This window comes from Camelus ferus, chromosome 7 (genome assembly GCF_009834535.1).
Source record: "Camelus ferus isolate YT-003-E chromosome 7, BCGSAC_Cfer_1.0, whole genome shotgun sequence".
NCBI classification, from domain to species: Eukaryota; Metazoa; Chordata; class Mammalia; order Artiodactyla; family Camelidae; genus Camelus; species Camelus ferus.
The window spans coordinates 1,151,093-1,166,935 of record NC_045702.1 but is presented as its reverse complement, the minus strand read 5'-3'; the positions used below and the strand labels follow the sequence as shown (position 1 = coordinate 1,166,935).

The following is a 15,843-nucleotide window of genomic DNA, read 5'->3' as shown; positions in this document are numbered from 1 at the left end:
TTTTTTCAACGCCCATGGACTCTCGGCATGCACGCCGTCACTGCCGCTGCGGGAGTGGAGACAGCCTTCCCCAGACCCCATGCGTCCCCCTACCATCTTGACCACACAACTCATTTCCTTTTCGATTTCTTTTCATAGGTTGAACAGACATCGTCTTAATTCCGGCAACGGGGACGCTGACGAATGTTGAAACTGGGGGTCAATCACAGAGGTCTAAGAATCACTTGCGTTAGAGGTCCGTCAGCTGTAACCACGTGGTCTGGAGTGGGCGAGAGAAGAACAAACAGGGGCGACGGCAACCCCGTGGGCAGGCAGACCCCCGAGCGCCCCGCCCCGCCCGTGTCGTCCAGCCCTTCCAGCACCCGGGTCTGTTTCAGCCGCGCAGTCACAGGCTTGTGTCAAACCATGAATAGCTGGGGATGGAGATCTGACTAAATCAGATGAAGGTTATGGAATCTTTACTGTGACTTCCAAGCACGACTCGGGACACACCCACCTGATTTGTTTCCCAGTAACCCTATCGGTGTGGGCTTCCGTGAAGAGGTAGAACCAGGGGGTGCGGGTGGCAGCGCTGATAGGAAATGCGGACGCGCAGCAGGGCGGGCGGGGAGGGAGGCACCCTGCAGCTGTTAAGACTGGACCCAGGCCCCCGCCAGCCACGCAGCCACAATCTGATACTTGAGGAACAGGCGCAGACACCTCTGGAATTTTTTTCCACTGTCGGTATTTTTGCTCAGGAGAGAAATACCTGCCATTTCACTAGAATCAAGTTAGAGATCTTTTGCAAAGAGAGTGGCTGGCTTACTTCTCGAGCAGAGTCCACATGGCTGGTGTGACCACCGGCTGTGATATTTCCACGGTGGGACCACGTGCTCACAAATGAGGTGCACTTTTCATCCGAACTTTGTGCAGTTCCAAGGGAGGTATCTGACCGTACGAGAAATCACCTGGGTCGAGGGAGCGCTGTCACTCAGAACCACGTACAGCCCCCTGGCCTGTGTTCATGTTTCACGTTAAATGTGCAGGTTGACGTCCCAGACGGAAATGCCCCTCAGGCTGCCGTTTTTTTTCCCTTTTCAAAATCAAGACCCGATGCGTTTACATCAGGTCCACTCGTGAGGCAAGAGGAGGAGGAAGAGGAGGAAGAAAGAGGAAAACAGGACAGACTAGGGAGCCAACATTGCACATCAAATCAGGGTGTTTTCAGCTAGAGCCACAAAAATTGGTTAAAGAAGAAACTCAAGGTACATGTTTTTCACCCAAGCCTAAGCTGACGTTCTGACACGTGTGCGGCGGGAGGACCCGCACACTTCCTGCTGCGGGGCCACCAGGCAGCGCCATGCTCACCCCTGCAAGATCCTGGCCTTCAATCCCCAAATTTAGATAAGATGATCTGACCAAAGTTTGTGAATTCACGTATAGAAAATCCAGCAAGACTGCTAAATCCTTGTGGTCAAAGGACTTCTGAGCTCACGGAAATGAAAAGTCAGGTTTTCAAAGAAACGAGCTGTCTTCAACTCTTGTCACCCCTTTAATTTAATCAAACAATGTGCTTTAAAATCACCCCACCAATCCGCTGAAGAAGGAAATCTCTCCTACAGCCTCTCAGTCCAGAGCCGCAAAGTCTGCAGATTCCGCTCTACCACCCCTGCCCAGAGCTGTCCAGGACCAACAGCTGGGCGCGACTCACCCGAGAGTCACAGAGGCGCAGGGACGGCCTCCCCTCTCGGCCCTGCCTCTGAGGATAACTGGAGATGACGGGCCCTGACAGGACGTGGTCTCATGGGCAGGAGGGCGCCCTGCACATGGGGGGCCCTGGGGCGCAGCGTGGCCAGGCGGGGGCCACCCCTGGGTGCTCAGGCTCACTCCCCGGGGCTTGGATGACGCCGGCCGTAGAGCGGTCATCTGTTGGCTGCCCCGCTGGAGGTGGACACGGGCCGCCACCTTCGGCTCCCTGTTGGCCGGGCCCAGCGCGCAGGGGCAGCGGGCAGCGTCGCCCCCCCCGCCCGAGGCCTCCGGCACCACGGCACCGGGCACGGTTCGCTCCTGTGCCTCTCAGTTGCCCTTCTGCTTCTCTCCCCGCCCCCGGGGCAGCGGGTCCCTGGAAAGGAAACCCTCACATTCTTTGTGTCTCCCACAGCACCTGGCTGGGCGTTTTTCTTGACCACCCTGAGGACAATGACTGATGGCGATACGGAGTGACCCCTTTATCTAAATCAAGCCCACTGCTCTCAGAAGAAAGCGCACCCACCCTCCCCCGTGGACGTCCCAGCGGCACACACTTCCAGGGGGCAGGAAGCTGAGTCTACAGGTGAACTTCTCTCCTCCGCAGGACAGCAGTCATAGTGATGAGCGCCAACGTGACCTGGGCGCCACTGAGCTCCTGCGGGCCTGGCAGGCCCGCCCTGCCCTGGGGCCTGCGCTCCAGCTCCCCAGCACTGGGTCCGTCTGAAAGTTACCAAAAGCCCGCCTAGCAGGGCGGGCAGGGGCAGACATTCTGTTCTGGAGTGTCCTCTGGGCTCTCCCGGCCCCCCAGCCCCAGCGAGCGGGGAACGGCCACCAGTCCCCATCCTGGAGCTGCCGGCCCCTGAGCTGGGGCGCGGCTCGGGCCAGGCTGGGCACGTCGTGCGCTGACTCTAGAGTCCACGTCTGGCAACAGCCCTCACGCACCTGCCGACCGGTCACCTGAACTGAGGCTTCAGTGATGGAGACACGAGGATGCTGCCTGTGGGGAAGTTCTTAGTGCTGCTGGCTCAGTCAAAAACATGGAAGGACGGACAAACAGCAGACTGCCTCACAGACAGGGCTCCTTGAACAAGTGGGGCCGGAGGAGCCCCACGGCAGGTGGCTGACGCCTGCCCGAGATGGCACAGGGCCCCTCACCTGCGCCCAGAGCTGGCCCCTCCCCCGCGCCAGAGCTGGCCCCTCCCCCCTGCTCACAGCCCGGAGCCCGCTTTTCTCCAAAGAGCTGTCTGGATGCTCCCGAGGTGCCTGGGTCCTGGCAGGTGCGCAGACCTCCCCTCCCGGTGGGGAGACCGCAGCCCCAGAGAAGCCTTCACCCTGACCTAGCCTTGGACACGCACACACCCTGGGGGACCTACTCACATCCTCTGTGCCTGGAGGGAAGCACCGTTGTCCCGCAGGGGCTGGCCGCACACCCTGGTAGCCCCACAGGAAGGGTCCCTCTCTCCTTTCACGGGGACGCGCCTGCCCACCCACGCACCCTCCTGGTAGTAAGGTGCACGGTGCAGGGAGCAGCGCGTCGGATGACATGGGCTGGGGCCGCCGGCTGTGGGCTGGGGCCGCTGGCCTGCCACTGGCTGTGGGCTGGGGCCGCCAGCTGTGGGCTGGGCGAGCTGCTAGGCGAGCTGCTGGGCTCCCGGGGCCTCAGCTTCTGCTGGAACTGGGATTACGCTTTGCTTTTATTCTACTAAAATACACACAATGTGAAAACACCCTCCTAGCCGGCTTTTAAGTGCACAGTTCGAGGGCACCGAGCACTTTCACACTGTTGTGCAGCCTTCTCCACCACCGTCTCCAGGACTTTCTCATCGTTCCAGACTGAGACTGGCCCCATCACCAGCTCCCCAGCCCCAGCCCCCACCATCCCTGTCCCTGTGGGACCGCACCACAGTGTCTGTGTGTCACATACCACACCGTGACGTCCTCGGCCTGGTCGTCGGGGCATCACGTGCGCTCACAGACGGAAGGTGCTCCGTAAATGGCATCTTCCTGCTGCATTCCTCCCCCAGGGCGTGTCCGCTTCCCTCTGCAGCCCCGTCGGCCGGGGCAGACCCACCGTCCTCACAGAGCAAAACACATTTCTATGGGAAGGTCGTCCAGCATGTGTTTGATTTTGGAATCAAATTCTTACAACCCACGATGTGAATTTAGAGAAAGCACTCTAATCGCAGGTGGTGAGCAGTGCTGTGTCAGGCAGAGGAGGGGAGTAGGGAGTGAGGGCGCGACTGGGGCTGGAGACCCCAGATTGTGGTGACCGAGCTGAGGGTGGAAGGGCTGGCACTGCTGGCACACCTATGATGGAATGTTCTAGAAGTGCCGTGTTCCCGTGAAGACAGAGCCTCCCTGCCCCTCCTCTGGAGGTCGCCCTGAGCCTGCCGGGCCCACCTCGCGTCCCCCTTGCTGATGGCCTCGGGCCTCTCCGTGCCTCCGCTGCCCCTCCTCCACCCGTCCGTCCATCTGTGCGGTGTCCACTGGTCCTGCAGCAACAGCGCCACACTGGGGCTCCACGCCTGTTTTCCTCTTGGCTGTTGTATTGGGTGGAATGACGTCCCCCCAGATCCACGGCCACCTGGAACCTGGGACCTTGTTTGGAAACAGGGTGAGAGGGTCCTCTCTGCCATCTCCAGCTCCCAGACTGGGCTCCTCTGTGCCTGGGAGCTGGGACGCCACTGTTTACATCTGCTTGCCTCATGGTGACCATTCCTGCGTAAACACCCGTGAGCGCCTCCCAGGGAAGGCTTCAGGGCGGCACACGGAGACGCTTCGATGTTTTCTGTAACACGTGCTGAGTTCTTCGGTCAAAACTCATTAAAGGCCATAAATCCAGACAATAAGGTGAGAGGTGATATTCCTGGACAGCCCGGAATTTTTAAGTTTCCAATCAGGCTTTACTCTTAAAAGCACTTACCCTTGACGGTGGCCTTTGAACGGCCCCGCCTTCTGCAGGAAGCTGTAAAGACAGGCGGTGCTTCCTCTGCAGGCGCTCTGCTGGGCCGCAGTGGCCAGTGAACTTCCAAGTGTCGAGCCTGTGGCTCACGGGCAGGTACTGGTACAGGGCTATGCTTAGTCGATGCCCACGTCTGAAATAACAAAGTTCAGAGCCAAGCCAACAAGCGTGGCTGTGCTGAGAAGCACGTCACAGACAGGACCAGCCCTCCGGCCAAGGCCAACATCTCGTCACTGGGTCCTCCTCACGTGTCCCCGAGAGACCTCACCGTCTCGGTCAAGGGCATTTGGAGGAGACAAAGTGGGGCAGGGCCTCTTGCTACAGGACTTCTCAGAGGCTGCAGTGTGCTCACGTGCCTGTCGACGTCCCCGAGGGTCACCTGTCGGCCACAGCCCTTCTTGTGTAGAGAGTCTGCGACCACCTGGAGGGACGTCAGTGTCCCCTGGGACAGTCAGATAAATGCCCGTTGGGGTGCGTCTCAGAGCACCCTGCACGCCATCGCACCTTCACGTTTTCTCTGCTTGTGTCATCTGGAGATGCTTTCGTGCCATTTCAAGCAAGCACGCTCCTGACATCAGACCTCCATGAGTGCTCCGGAGCGTCCTGCGGACCGCGGACGCTGACACGTAAGCTGCCCCCGACAGCTGCAAGCACTCGGAACAGGTGGAAAGAAACCGCACCAGCCCCCCCGTTTACCAGCCGCGCGAACCGGGCGAGCTACGCGCCTCCAAGCCTCGCTGGCTGCACAGACCACGGGCCAGGACACGCGGAGCCAGACACAGGGCTGGCTCAGAGTGAGGGGTCGCTGGATGTGAGCGATCATTACGCCAAGTGTCCACGTGTCCTGAAGAAAGTTGTGATTCTGTCTGTGAGAGCAGCTTTGCCCACAGGACGTGACTACTGGGGCTGACGGTCTGGTAAGAACGAAACAACCCCTCTTTGGGGCACCGCGCGCGCACCACATGTAGACTGCGCAGCCTGGGCAAGGAGGAGGGCAGCTGCGGTGCTGCGGGCCTTCCTTGCTCCACCCCACAACTCAGAGTTTTCTTTGTTCTGTCTGTCCGAGCACCAGGAGCCTGGGGGGCGGGCACACGCTTCCGCAGAGTTCCGACGACGCTCCGGGAGCAGAGCAGGACCGGGGCTCCCGGCGCAGGAAGGCAGCTCTGCCTGACGCCAGGAAGTACCTCCTAGAGAGACACGGTCCCCAGACCCTCGGGCCCGCGTGCCCCATGCCTGGAGGAGCCCCACCCAGGCGCCCAAGCTCTCGGAGGAGACAGCTCCCAAGGCGGGTGGGGCCAGCGCTTCCGCGGACCACCTGCCACCAGAGCGCATGCCTCTACGGCACCACCGCAGGGGCTGTTTGGTATCTCTCCCACAGAGCGAAGGCCCAGGACAGAGCAGGGCCACGCAGACGCGTCCGGATCTCGGCTTCCGACTCACGGGCTGGGGTGCTCTCGCGGGTGCTCGCTTGTCTCACGGGGATGATGATGCCGGTGGTTAATACGCTTTTGAGGCAAAGCGCCCTGGTGGACACTCGGCGAACCCCGGGCCCCTTCTGATTTCCCAGAAGAGCCTGCAGGGATTGTTCCCAAGGGTGGAAGGGAATACTGACCCTCCTCTGGGTCAAGAGTCAGGAGAGGGTTGGCTGGAAAGTTGGGAAAGGGATCGGAAGACCACAGGAACAGGGGCGTGGCGCACATGCGACTCTGCCCGCTGCCAGCCCGTCTACCCGCCTGTGTGAACGGCCAGGCTGCAGCACCGCGTCACCACCGGGACCGAAGCCCAGCTACGTGGACCAACGCACTGCCCTGGTCCGACCACTGCACTCCGGGACCCAGAAGGCACGACCTCCTCCTCTTGTCCTCAGCTGCCAAGGGGCCCTTGGAGCAGTTCTGGGGACACGCGGTGTCCCCGAACACACAGTAGGAAGTTGCTACACTTGCTGAGCAGGAACATGAACTCAGGCGCTCGTCCCCGGTGCCACTGTCCCAAGGCCATTCCCACCACGCTCTGCTGCTCGGTGGGTGACCGAGAGGAAGTGAGGGAACCACTTGCCCTCCTGCTTCTCCTCTTACTGGCCAGTGCGGACGTTACTTCTCAACGCCTGAGCCCGTCTGGGCGTCCAGGGCTTTGATGAGTGAAGAGATACCAGCCTGGCCTTTAACATGCATTACAGAGAATCCGCAAAGAGAGACTGTAACTTAGCCGGCTTTCTACCTTCAAACAATTAAAACCATAGATAAGAGACACATTTGAATGAACTACATTAAACATTTACTACTTCATTTCTTTATATTTCATAAAATGAAAGTGGAAGTCGCTAAAAAACAAAGTGAGAGTCTTTAACTAAATCTCTCAAAGGGACCTTCTCACATTGTGTTACGGAAAACAAAGACTGATAACAGAAAATGTTAAAGGGTTCATATAAATGCTGGAATCAAGTAGCATTTGATAAACACCTGGGAACACAAGTTTGAATTGGTTTAACTGAATCCAAGCGTTATTCATTATCAACTTACTAAGATCTTACTTTCAGAAAAGAAATTTTATTAAAAACAGGCTCACCTGCCAGAAGTCAGCAACGGTCGCGGGCAGCGGTCCTTGGGTGGCGATGTACGCGGGCTTCCTTGGGTCGTGGTCCATCTGTGGAGGCAAGACCACAGGAGAGAGATCAGCTGAAACACCACCCCAAGGCCCGGAAGTTAAGCGTCAGCTGCGGTAGGGCACCTCCAGCCCTCACCCCCACGACCCCACGACCCCACGACCCCACGTCTGGGGAGGCCGGAAAACCAGCCGCTCCTCCTCTCCTTCCTGATGCAAACCCGCCTGGATTTTAGGCGGCTGGAGCCTGGGGTCCGGCGCCTACACCTGGCCACCAGGGCTGCAGGTTTCTCTTGTACCTGGAATTGAGCAAACCAGAGACCAGATGCCAGGATACTGTGCACGGACAGGCCTGGTGAGGCAGGTGCTGAGAACAAGGGGAAGGCGCCCAGGGCAGGGCCACCGCACAGTGACTTGTCTGCGGACGTGTGTGACTGCAGAGGAAACCGCAGGCTCTGGGCTGGGGAGCGGGGGCCTTGGCAGAGGCGGGGTGCTGTCCAGGGTCCTGGAGGGACCACCGACACTGTCTTCTGCCTCCCTTGCTGCTGGCAGAGTAAACTGCCCCCAGGTGAGGGCTTGTTTCTGTTTCCCCCAAAAGGCGCTGGGGCACAGCCAAGTCATCCTGGGGTCTGAGAGCCACGTGGCAAGTCCTTCCCCGAGACAGGCCTCCCAGCAGCCAACTCCCTGGTCTATTTCCGTCACCAGACAGGGATTGAAAACACACACACAAGAGCGCAGTGCTGGGTTTTCTGACTAGGTTATCTGTCCAAATGCAGCGTGCTAGTGTTGAGAGAGGAGGTCTGGCTTAAAAGAACTTAATCGTAACATTTAGTTCAAAGACTGACTAAGCAGGAAAAAAGCCCGCAACAAAACCAAAACATGAGAACAAAGCCTGGAGAAGCAAATAGGATTAAATCGGATGGATGGGCTCTTCCCCTCCTGCTGGTGTCCGCAGGAGACAGAGAGGTGCCAGGGGAGGGGTCGACAGAGCTGGCCTCACCGTCACCCCGGGGCGGGGGGACCAGCCCCGGAACACACTGGGCGGGTCTCGCTCTCCTGTAAGGCAGCCGCTCACTTGTCCGACGTCCACTGTCCTTGGTTCTTTCATGTCCAGTCCCAGTGTCCACTCTGGACCCAGGGCTTGATTAAAGACTGAAAATGCTCCATGTTTGGATTCTTGTTAAGAACGCATTTCCCAATATGTAGAAAACAAGAAGGTTTCACCTACACACAATTCCACAGCGACACGTGGGCTGTCAGCGGTGAGCGCGCTGTCACCTTAGAGCCCGCTTCGTGCTTGGGTTTGAGAGGGGCATGCGGGAGGCACGTCTCCTTTACCAGGAACCCGGTGAAGGCGGCACTGCCCGTCCACACTTCCTGAGATGGCGGTCGTCAGCGTGAGAGGGGGCACCTTGTAATTACTGTGCTGCGGAACAGGGGACGCGCATAAAATGACAGATGCAAGTTATTCCAACAGCACAACAGTGGGACGCTGGCTGCTAGGCGGAGGGAAGATGCTTTCTGAGCATCTAATTTAGTGACTCCTAATTAAAACTGGAAGTTCACAACCACACACTCTATACAGGTAAAGTGACGTTCCTCTGGCTGAAAGCCTCAACTAAAATATTTCAGGAGAAAAGCGCCTAGCAGAAGGAAGCAGTCATGACGTTTAAAACACGCACTTGTTGGGGGGGTGACAGCTGTGTATGGAGACCCCTGTCACATCCCCAAAATAGTGCTGTGTGGACAGCAAAAGCCCACCCCCTTTGCAAACGGACTCCTCTGGCCCAGAGCAGTTTAGACAGCAGCACATTTAAAAACCGTTAATATGTTCGCCCTGGCATGTTTAGGTGCTCTCGTGGTGAGAAGTAACGTGATTGAAAGTAGACATCTGAACAGGGCTTCGGGAAGGTACATAAGGTACCTGCTGGAGAGGGGGGGTCTGAGGTCACGGGCACCCGTCTCCCCATCACCTGCTCTGCCTGGAGGCCGAGGCCCGAGGATGTGGGCAGGGCACCCGCCCCGCCGTCACGCCAGTCACCTGGCCGGCAGTAAACCGTGTATGACCACGGAGGGTGAAGTGTGCCACTGGCTGGACAACCACTCAGAAGACAGTCACCGTCACTCCATTCCACGCACATTCCGGTGAACAGGAAAGAGCTCTGGGCACAAGTACTCCCTGCGCGGAGCGAAGAGGGGCCACAGAAGCCTCAGCCTGGTTTTGCGCATCTTTAACGGATGAAGGCTCATTACACTTAAGATTCCCGAGGCAGGATCAGTGTAATCAGAGGAAATCACGTCAGTTTCTACGAACCTGGCTCTTCCACCAGGAGCTTTGGCCGGCGCCGCAGCGCGGGGATGGGGAGAGGAGACGCCGTCTCCTGTTCCTGGCGGGGATCCGCACCGGCTCCCCCCAACAGCTGTGCCGGGTCTCACCCTGGCTGCCCCGGCGCCTCCCCCTCCTTGTAGCTGCTTGCTTGCTTGACTGTCGTGGTCACAGCACGAGCTCCAGAGCCAGGCATGAAGCCGGCCAGTGTCTCTGGCTGCAGTCTAGGGTCTGTGAAGTGCCACGGGAGGGCGGGGGAGGGCATGTTCCCCTCCTGACCTTTAGCTCTGGGATTCCGGGATTTTTTCAGAAGTAAAGCCATTTGTTTGTGTTGAATCTGCTGTCCACGTGGCTGACTGATCTTCTGAAGACACCCCATGAACCAGGGTGCCCGCAAGGTGTACTCTGTGAGTTTCCAGACGCACAGTTAAAAAAAACCCCAGTGACTCGCTTTACGCTGCAGAATGACAATTACAAATAAACGTGAGTGACTGCGTCTCACCTACATCACACAGCACGGCAAAGCTGCCCAATGCTCCAAACGAAACTCACCCTGAAAACCCAGCCTTCGGCCTGCGAAGACAGGACACCGCGCTCTGCAGCCTGGAAGAGTGCTGGAGGGGCTGCCTGCTGGCGCGCAGGTGAGGGCGGGGTGGGTCTGCTGCCCAGACAACCACGGCCCGGAGTCTCAGGAAAGGTCTGGGCCAGCCTCTGGGGAGGGGTTGCAGGGACCGTGCCTCTCAGCCTGCAGTCTCACACCAGTCCTTTCTGACCACCTAACCCCTGATTTTTCTAACATTTACAGCAAACTTTACAGCAAGCCTGAGTTTTCAAGTCACTTTTCCAGATACCAAGCTTTTTTTTTTTAAGCTTTGTTTTGTAACTTGGTGTGTGTGGGGGTAATTAGGTGTATTTATTTGTTTATGTAATGGAGGGACTGGGGATTGCACCCAGGACCTCGTGCGCACTAAGCACACGCTCTACCACTGAGCCACACCCTGTGCACCACACCCCTTCCCCACCAGACACCAAGTCTTCATGTGAGAACTTACTGGGAAATTGTGTCTTTAATAATCAGTGGGAGAGAAGCTGACTTACGAACCTAAATTACTTTCGTATTTTATTCTTAGGAGTTGAGATTTATTTAAGAAAAATATTTGCTATACGCCAAAATCACACACACAGAGATGCCTGCTTGTGAACATTTTCTGAAATCCAAAGAGTTGGCTTCTGCATTTGGCCAGTTTCTTACGATGTGCAGGACATCTGGGCAGTCATCCTCTTCCGAGGCGTCAGTTAGTTAAGCGCATTCCAAGCTAAAAGTCCCACGATTGCCCCTCTAAGGGGTGAAGCGCAGGCTTGCTTCCTAGCGTCGCTGGGACCTGCAGACCTGTTCCCGGTGGCAGACTCATGCGCTGTGGTGTTGAAGCCGTGGTTCGTCTGAGTCCCCAGTAACTGGGCTGAGCTTCGGGGGTATGGCCGGTTTCTCCTGCAAGCCCCCCAGGCGGGGAAACAGAATTCCCATTTACTTTCGTGACCTCTGATTTCAACGCCGAGACTGCACATTATTTACTGCTGGATGACTCCCCTGGAATTTAGTGAGCACTGAGTACAAATACGATGGACGTGACTGTCACAGTCTACTCTGCACAGCCAGGGTCTGCGCGGGCCGTGGCCACACGCTTCTCACTCCGCTCTGCCAGGAAGCTCGTTCGCATCGTACCTTCAGTTATTGCAAGAAGGAGAGGTATCGGGGGCTTCTGCTTAACTGCGCTTATAGCCCAAATGTGGGCAAAAAAGACTTGTGGCATGAAATAAAAGGAAAACATAAAAGACGTCGTATCTTCTCTCCTGCTTCACCTTCTGCCCCAAGTCCCCATCAGGCCTGGGAGGCCATCCTGAACTTCCGCCCGTAGGAAGGAGGCTGGGGGCTCGGCAGCTGGGGAGCTGCTGCTGGCGGCTTCTCGGGGCGAGGCGGTTTCTCACTAGCATCCCTGTGCTCACCCAGTCCTGACTTCATGCCTGAACCGGCCCAGACGTCTGGAAGCCAGAACCCAGGAAATGGGGAGTGTTGGGCGTCCCCCAACACTGAACTGCCGTCTCTGAGACCTGAAAATAACTGCCCAGTTTCTCACGGTGGCCTGGTCCACGGCTCACTCCAGGGAAGGACCCCAACAAGAGGAGGACAGTCCTCCTCGCTCTGAACGGTCCTGAGCCGCCCTCACCGCGGCCCTGGGTAGGGGCGGAGCCCAGGCAGCGACACAGCCCAGCCCCACCAGACGAGAGGCTGGGGTGCGAGCAAGGCATCGGCTTGGTTTTCTAAACTAGCCCGGCTGGAGAAACACCGAGCACACCGAGAGCGTTCACCGAGAAAGCCTGGCCGGACGGCTGCAGCAAGGCCTCTGAGCACAGACGGAAGCAGCGTTTGAGGTCGACCCCCGTTGGGAGGGATGGAGCTACTTCCTCCCCAGAATAACCCTAGAGACCAAGTCCTAGGTCTGCTGGGTGTGGACGAAGTGCTTCGCTTTGAATTCACTCTCCCACAGCGAGGCCGCCATGCTGCACCCTCACCGTGTAGGGCGTGAAGTCTGACCAGGGCCTGAGGGACACGCTCCAGGCAACAGATCACTGGAACAAGTGGGACCCACAGCCGTGGCCCTGGTCACCCCCGGGGCGTCAGACGGCAAAGGCCTCATCTAAGCTCACCACTGCCTCCCTCGGTCACCTACCCTCCCCCCGAAACCTCACTGCGTCAGGACCGGAGGGGTCTCCTGCACGCACTATATTCGACTGGAAGCCAATTTGAGAATTTGGTGAGAGATCCTGACACCCCCTGGAGACCAATGTTGAGGAACAGGGTTCAGGGGGATGCCCCAACCAGCCTCCTGCACAGCCCTCCTCCCCGTCCCCCCAGCTCTGCCGCACGCTCCGAAAGCTCTCACTTCACCATCTTGTCACCGGCACTCACTCTACTTAGTCCCGAAAGGCTGCCAATCACCACTCAGAGTGACCTTTGGCCCCTCTTCTCCGTCCCTGGGCTGCCCGCCCCGGTGCGGAAGGACAGGAGCGGCGGGGCGAGGCCGGCGGGGGTGGCTGGCGCGCCTGCTGGCCCCAGGGTCTCCAGGAGCAGGAATTCCTCCCCTGGTCCTCTGACACGTGCCACCCCGGGAGGCCCAGCCCTGGCACCTGCCCCCTGGGAAGGAAGACCCCACCCACGGAAAACCAAGGAAACCAGCCCACAGCCTTAGGTCTGCCTCTAGCCTCTCTGTCCTTCCAGCAGGAAGGCAGGTTTGGGTCTGGCGTCTCCTGTTTCCCGTGTGAGGAACGTGTGGGCCCAGGAACCCGCCACACAACCAACTGGGAATTCTCCTGAAGTCTCGGGTTCCAGCGGTAACCACAGCAACTCACCCGCCAGGCTGCTGCTGTGAGCCCCAGGGTGGCCAGGCCCGGCGCCCCAGCACCTCATCCCCTCTGCCTCAGACGTGGTCCCGCCTGGGGGCAGACTGTGCAGGGAGCCTGCCCGCGAGTTTTCAGGGTGTGTGGTCAATGGCGCTCTGAACCAGGGCCCGGGCGTGGGCAGGGGGCCGAGTGGTACCTGGTGGAGGCTAGTTATCGGGTGGAGACTGGCTGCCAGCTTGCGGCCCAGTGCCGGGTGGGCCCACTGGGAGCCTTGGGAGGGCGGGTCCTGGCCACACCCCCCGGGGAAGCCAGCGGCCTGGCGTTGCGGGTACTCACGATGGGGCTGGCGTTGATGTAGTCGGAGCTGCTGTGGCTGTTTCCCGAGCTCAGCCGGATCCTGGAGTGGTCGTCTGCAACCCAAGAGCAGAGAGTCAACCGTGTGCGGGCGTCCGAGCACCACGCGGAAGCGGAGTGAGCCCAGGTGGCCACCCGCGGACATCCCCTGTGCGCTCCTCGGCGCCGCCTGGCCCTCCTGAAGGCCTTTCAGCGAGCGCCCCCCCCCCGCCCCGTCCCCGCAGTCCCACTCGGCAGAATGGAGATATCCCCCCGTTTTTCTTGTGTGAAGTCTGAACACCAAGGCTTGGCGTTCCTCTGCGATCCTCTGTCCAGTGTTTGCCTCTAAGTGACACATTTTTGGCAACATGCAAATCATAAAATCAACGTGGATATTAAGCTGTTAGACCACCACTCAATATACACAATTTTGCAGCCTAGAGAGAGTTAAATCCTCAAGACGACAAGAATGCAGGTTTAAAAGGAGGGTGGGAGAAAAAGAAGATGCAGCCGAGGAGGGGGCAGGGGAATGAGGGCACGTGGAGACTCGCAGACACAGGAACGCGCCTTAATGGGCACATTAATGTGACTGATGTTGAAACAAGACGCTTCCACGGGGACTCAGGACACGTGAGCTGTCGAGGCTTTTTGGTTTAGTACAGGAATCATCCTGAATTTCGGTTCTGGAATCACCACCCATCCACGTACAGCGGCGTCTCTCTCTGCCGGTTTTCAGGGACTTTCACAGTGAGCAGGGCGCCCCCGAGAGCCCCCTCCCCTGCCCGCTCCTCCCCTTCCCCTGCGAGGTGCAGACTTGAAAACGGACAGTGACGGAGCTCAGCTCTGTCCCCTGCTGCTGCAATGAGTGCCTCTCGGTGGCCACACACCACCTGCTTCCGCTGAGACAGCAGAGCCAGGCTTTCCCCAGCTGTGAGCGCGTCACCCCCAGATTCCCGGCCGGGTCTCCCCACTTCCTGCCCCCAGCAAGCTCGGGGGCAGGGCAGGGAAGCATGGGGACCTCACTGTGCTTTGTGCTTTTTCATTCTCCAGCAGGTTCTGCTTACTCTAAACAACTCTGGGGCTCGGGAGACCTGGTGAGCCCCCAGACTGACTGAACTCGGAAGGTACTGTCCACTACACTGAACACCGTCCTGTCTCTCGTTAAGGTGTTGATGTTGGCTTTTTCCCTGTGGAGACAAGGCAGGTGAGAATCATCCAGAGAGAGGGAGGGGCTCACGCCTGACATGTTCACCTGAGCACACGTCACACAAACCCAGACGACGCAGAAACATTCAGAAGGTGTTTATGACGGGAGATTTGGAAGTGCCCCGCCAAGGTGCGACCAGCGACCGAAGTCCCCTGGAGTCAATGGCTTTGGGTCCTGCCAGATTTATTCTTGAGAGAGTGAAAGTTGGCTGTGGCAGGAAGATGAAGTATGACCGACTAGAAACACTGGTCAGCTGCGACATCCCAGCACGCCGCAAGCACGAGCTCCACGGCGAGGTCCGAGAGGCTCCGTTTCTCAGTGGGCGGCTGCCATCGAAGACCGGCACTGGGCCGTGGCCCGCGAGCAGGCCTTCTTCTGAATGCACAAGTCTGGGTAAACAGCAGGGCTTCCGGCTGCTTCTGGAGGGCTCCCGAGGGTCTCCCTGGAGCCCACCTCATCACACATACTTCAACACGCCGGCTTCAGGTCCCGGCGAGAGCGGCCCTCGGGCCCGCCAGTGCCCGAGAACCGCAGAGCAGGCTGGCTGGCGATCGGAGGGAGGGGAGCAGGCGGGAGGCCCCGTGAGGACCCTGATCCCTCCTGGAGCAGAGCAGCCCCCGGTCGCGGAGCCTCCTGGCTCAGTGGGCGAGCGTAGCTGGATTTTCTAGTTGGAAAACCAAGAGCTCGTGGCCTAAGCTGGGAGTCCCGTGAATGCCCAATGGTTAGTGAGAAAGTGCTCTGAGCACCAGGGCCCTAGCCTGGCTGTGAGGACAGCTCGCGGATGACCCCAGCATCCGGGCAGCGGGCCCCTCCGGCTGCGTTCATGCCTGAAGGACCCCCTTTCCAAGAGGCCACTGAGTCAGAGACCAGGGCTTCAAATCTCAGACGTCCATGGCCTTCCTACCACATATCTGACTGTGGCAACAAGTGGATTTTAAAATTAATGGTGAACTTGTTTTGTTGTTATTGTGGGACCATCTTGAACCTCCGGGTGAAACACCTGGGGCCTTCCCGGAAGGGCCAGAGTGACGCTGGCCAGAGTCCAGCGGGGGGTGGGTCCACGTAGGAGGGACGGTCCAGCAGACATTTCACTTGGGGGCAAGCCTCTGAACTGCTCTGTGGCTCACGGTTCCTGTCCATCCCTTTCAAAGGGATGCTCTGGGCGGGGGTGCGCTATATTCTCCGAGATGCAAGTCAGACAGCAAGGCCTGGCGGGTTGAGGAGATTCACTCACGGTAACACACGGGTAGAGGCGAAGCCAGGGCCTCTGAGCAAATGACCCTCTCC

General features: G+C 58.6%; 1 protein-coding gene across 2 annotated transcripts in view; it reads right to left on the bottom strand.

The window, feature by feature from the left end:
• Positions 1-15,843, bottom strand: part of PTPRN2 (protein tyrosine phosphatase receptor type N2) — a 519,894-nt gene that overhangs the window by 30,576 nt on the left and 473,475 nt on the right. For both annotated transcript variants that reach the window (XM_032482973.1, XM_032482974.1), the window contains 2 exons: positions 13,353-13,426; positions 7,256-7,333 (listed from right to left, as the gene is read on the bottom strand). In XM_032482973.1, the coding sequence (XP_032338864.1) occupies positions 7,256-7,333; positions 13,353-13,426 (152 nt within the window). The remainder of the gene's footprint in view (positions 1-7,255; positions 7,334-13,352; positions 13,427-15,843) is intronic.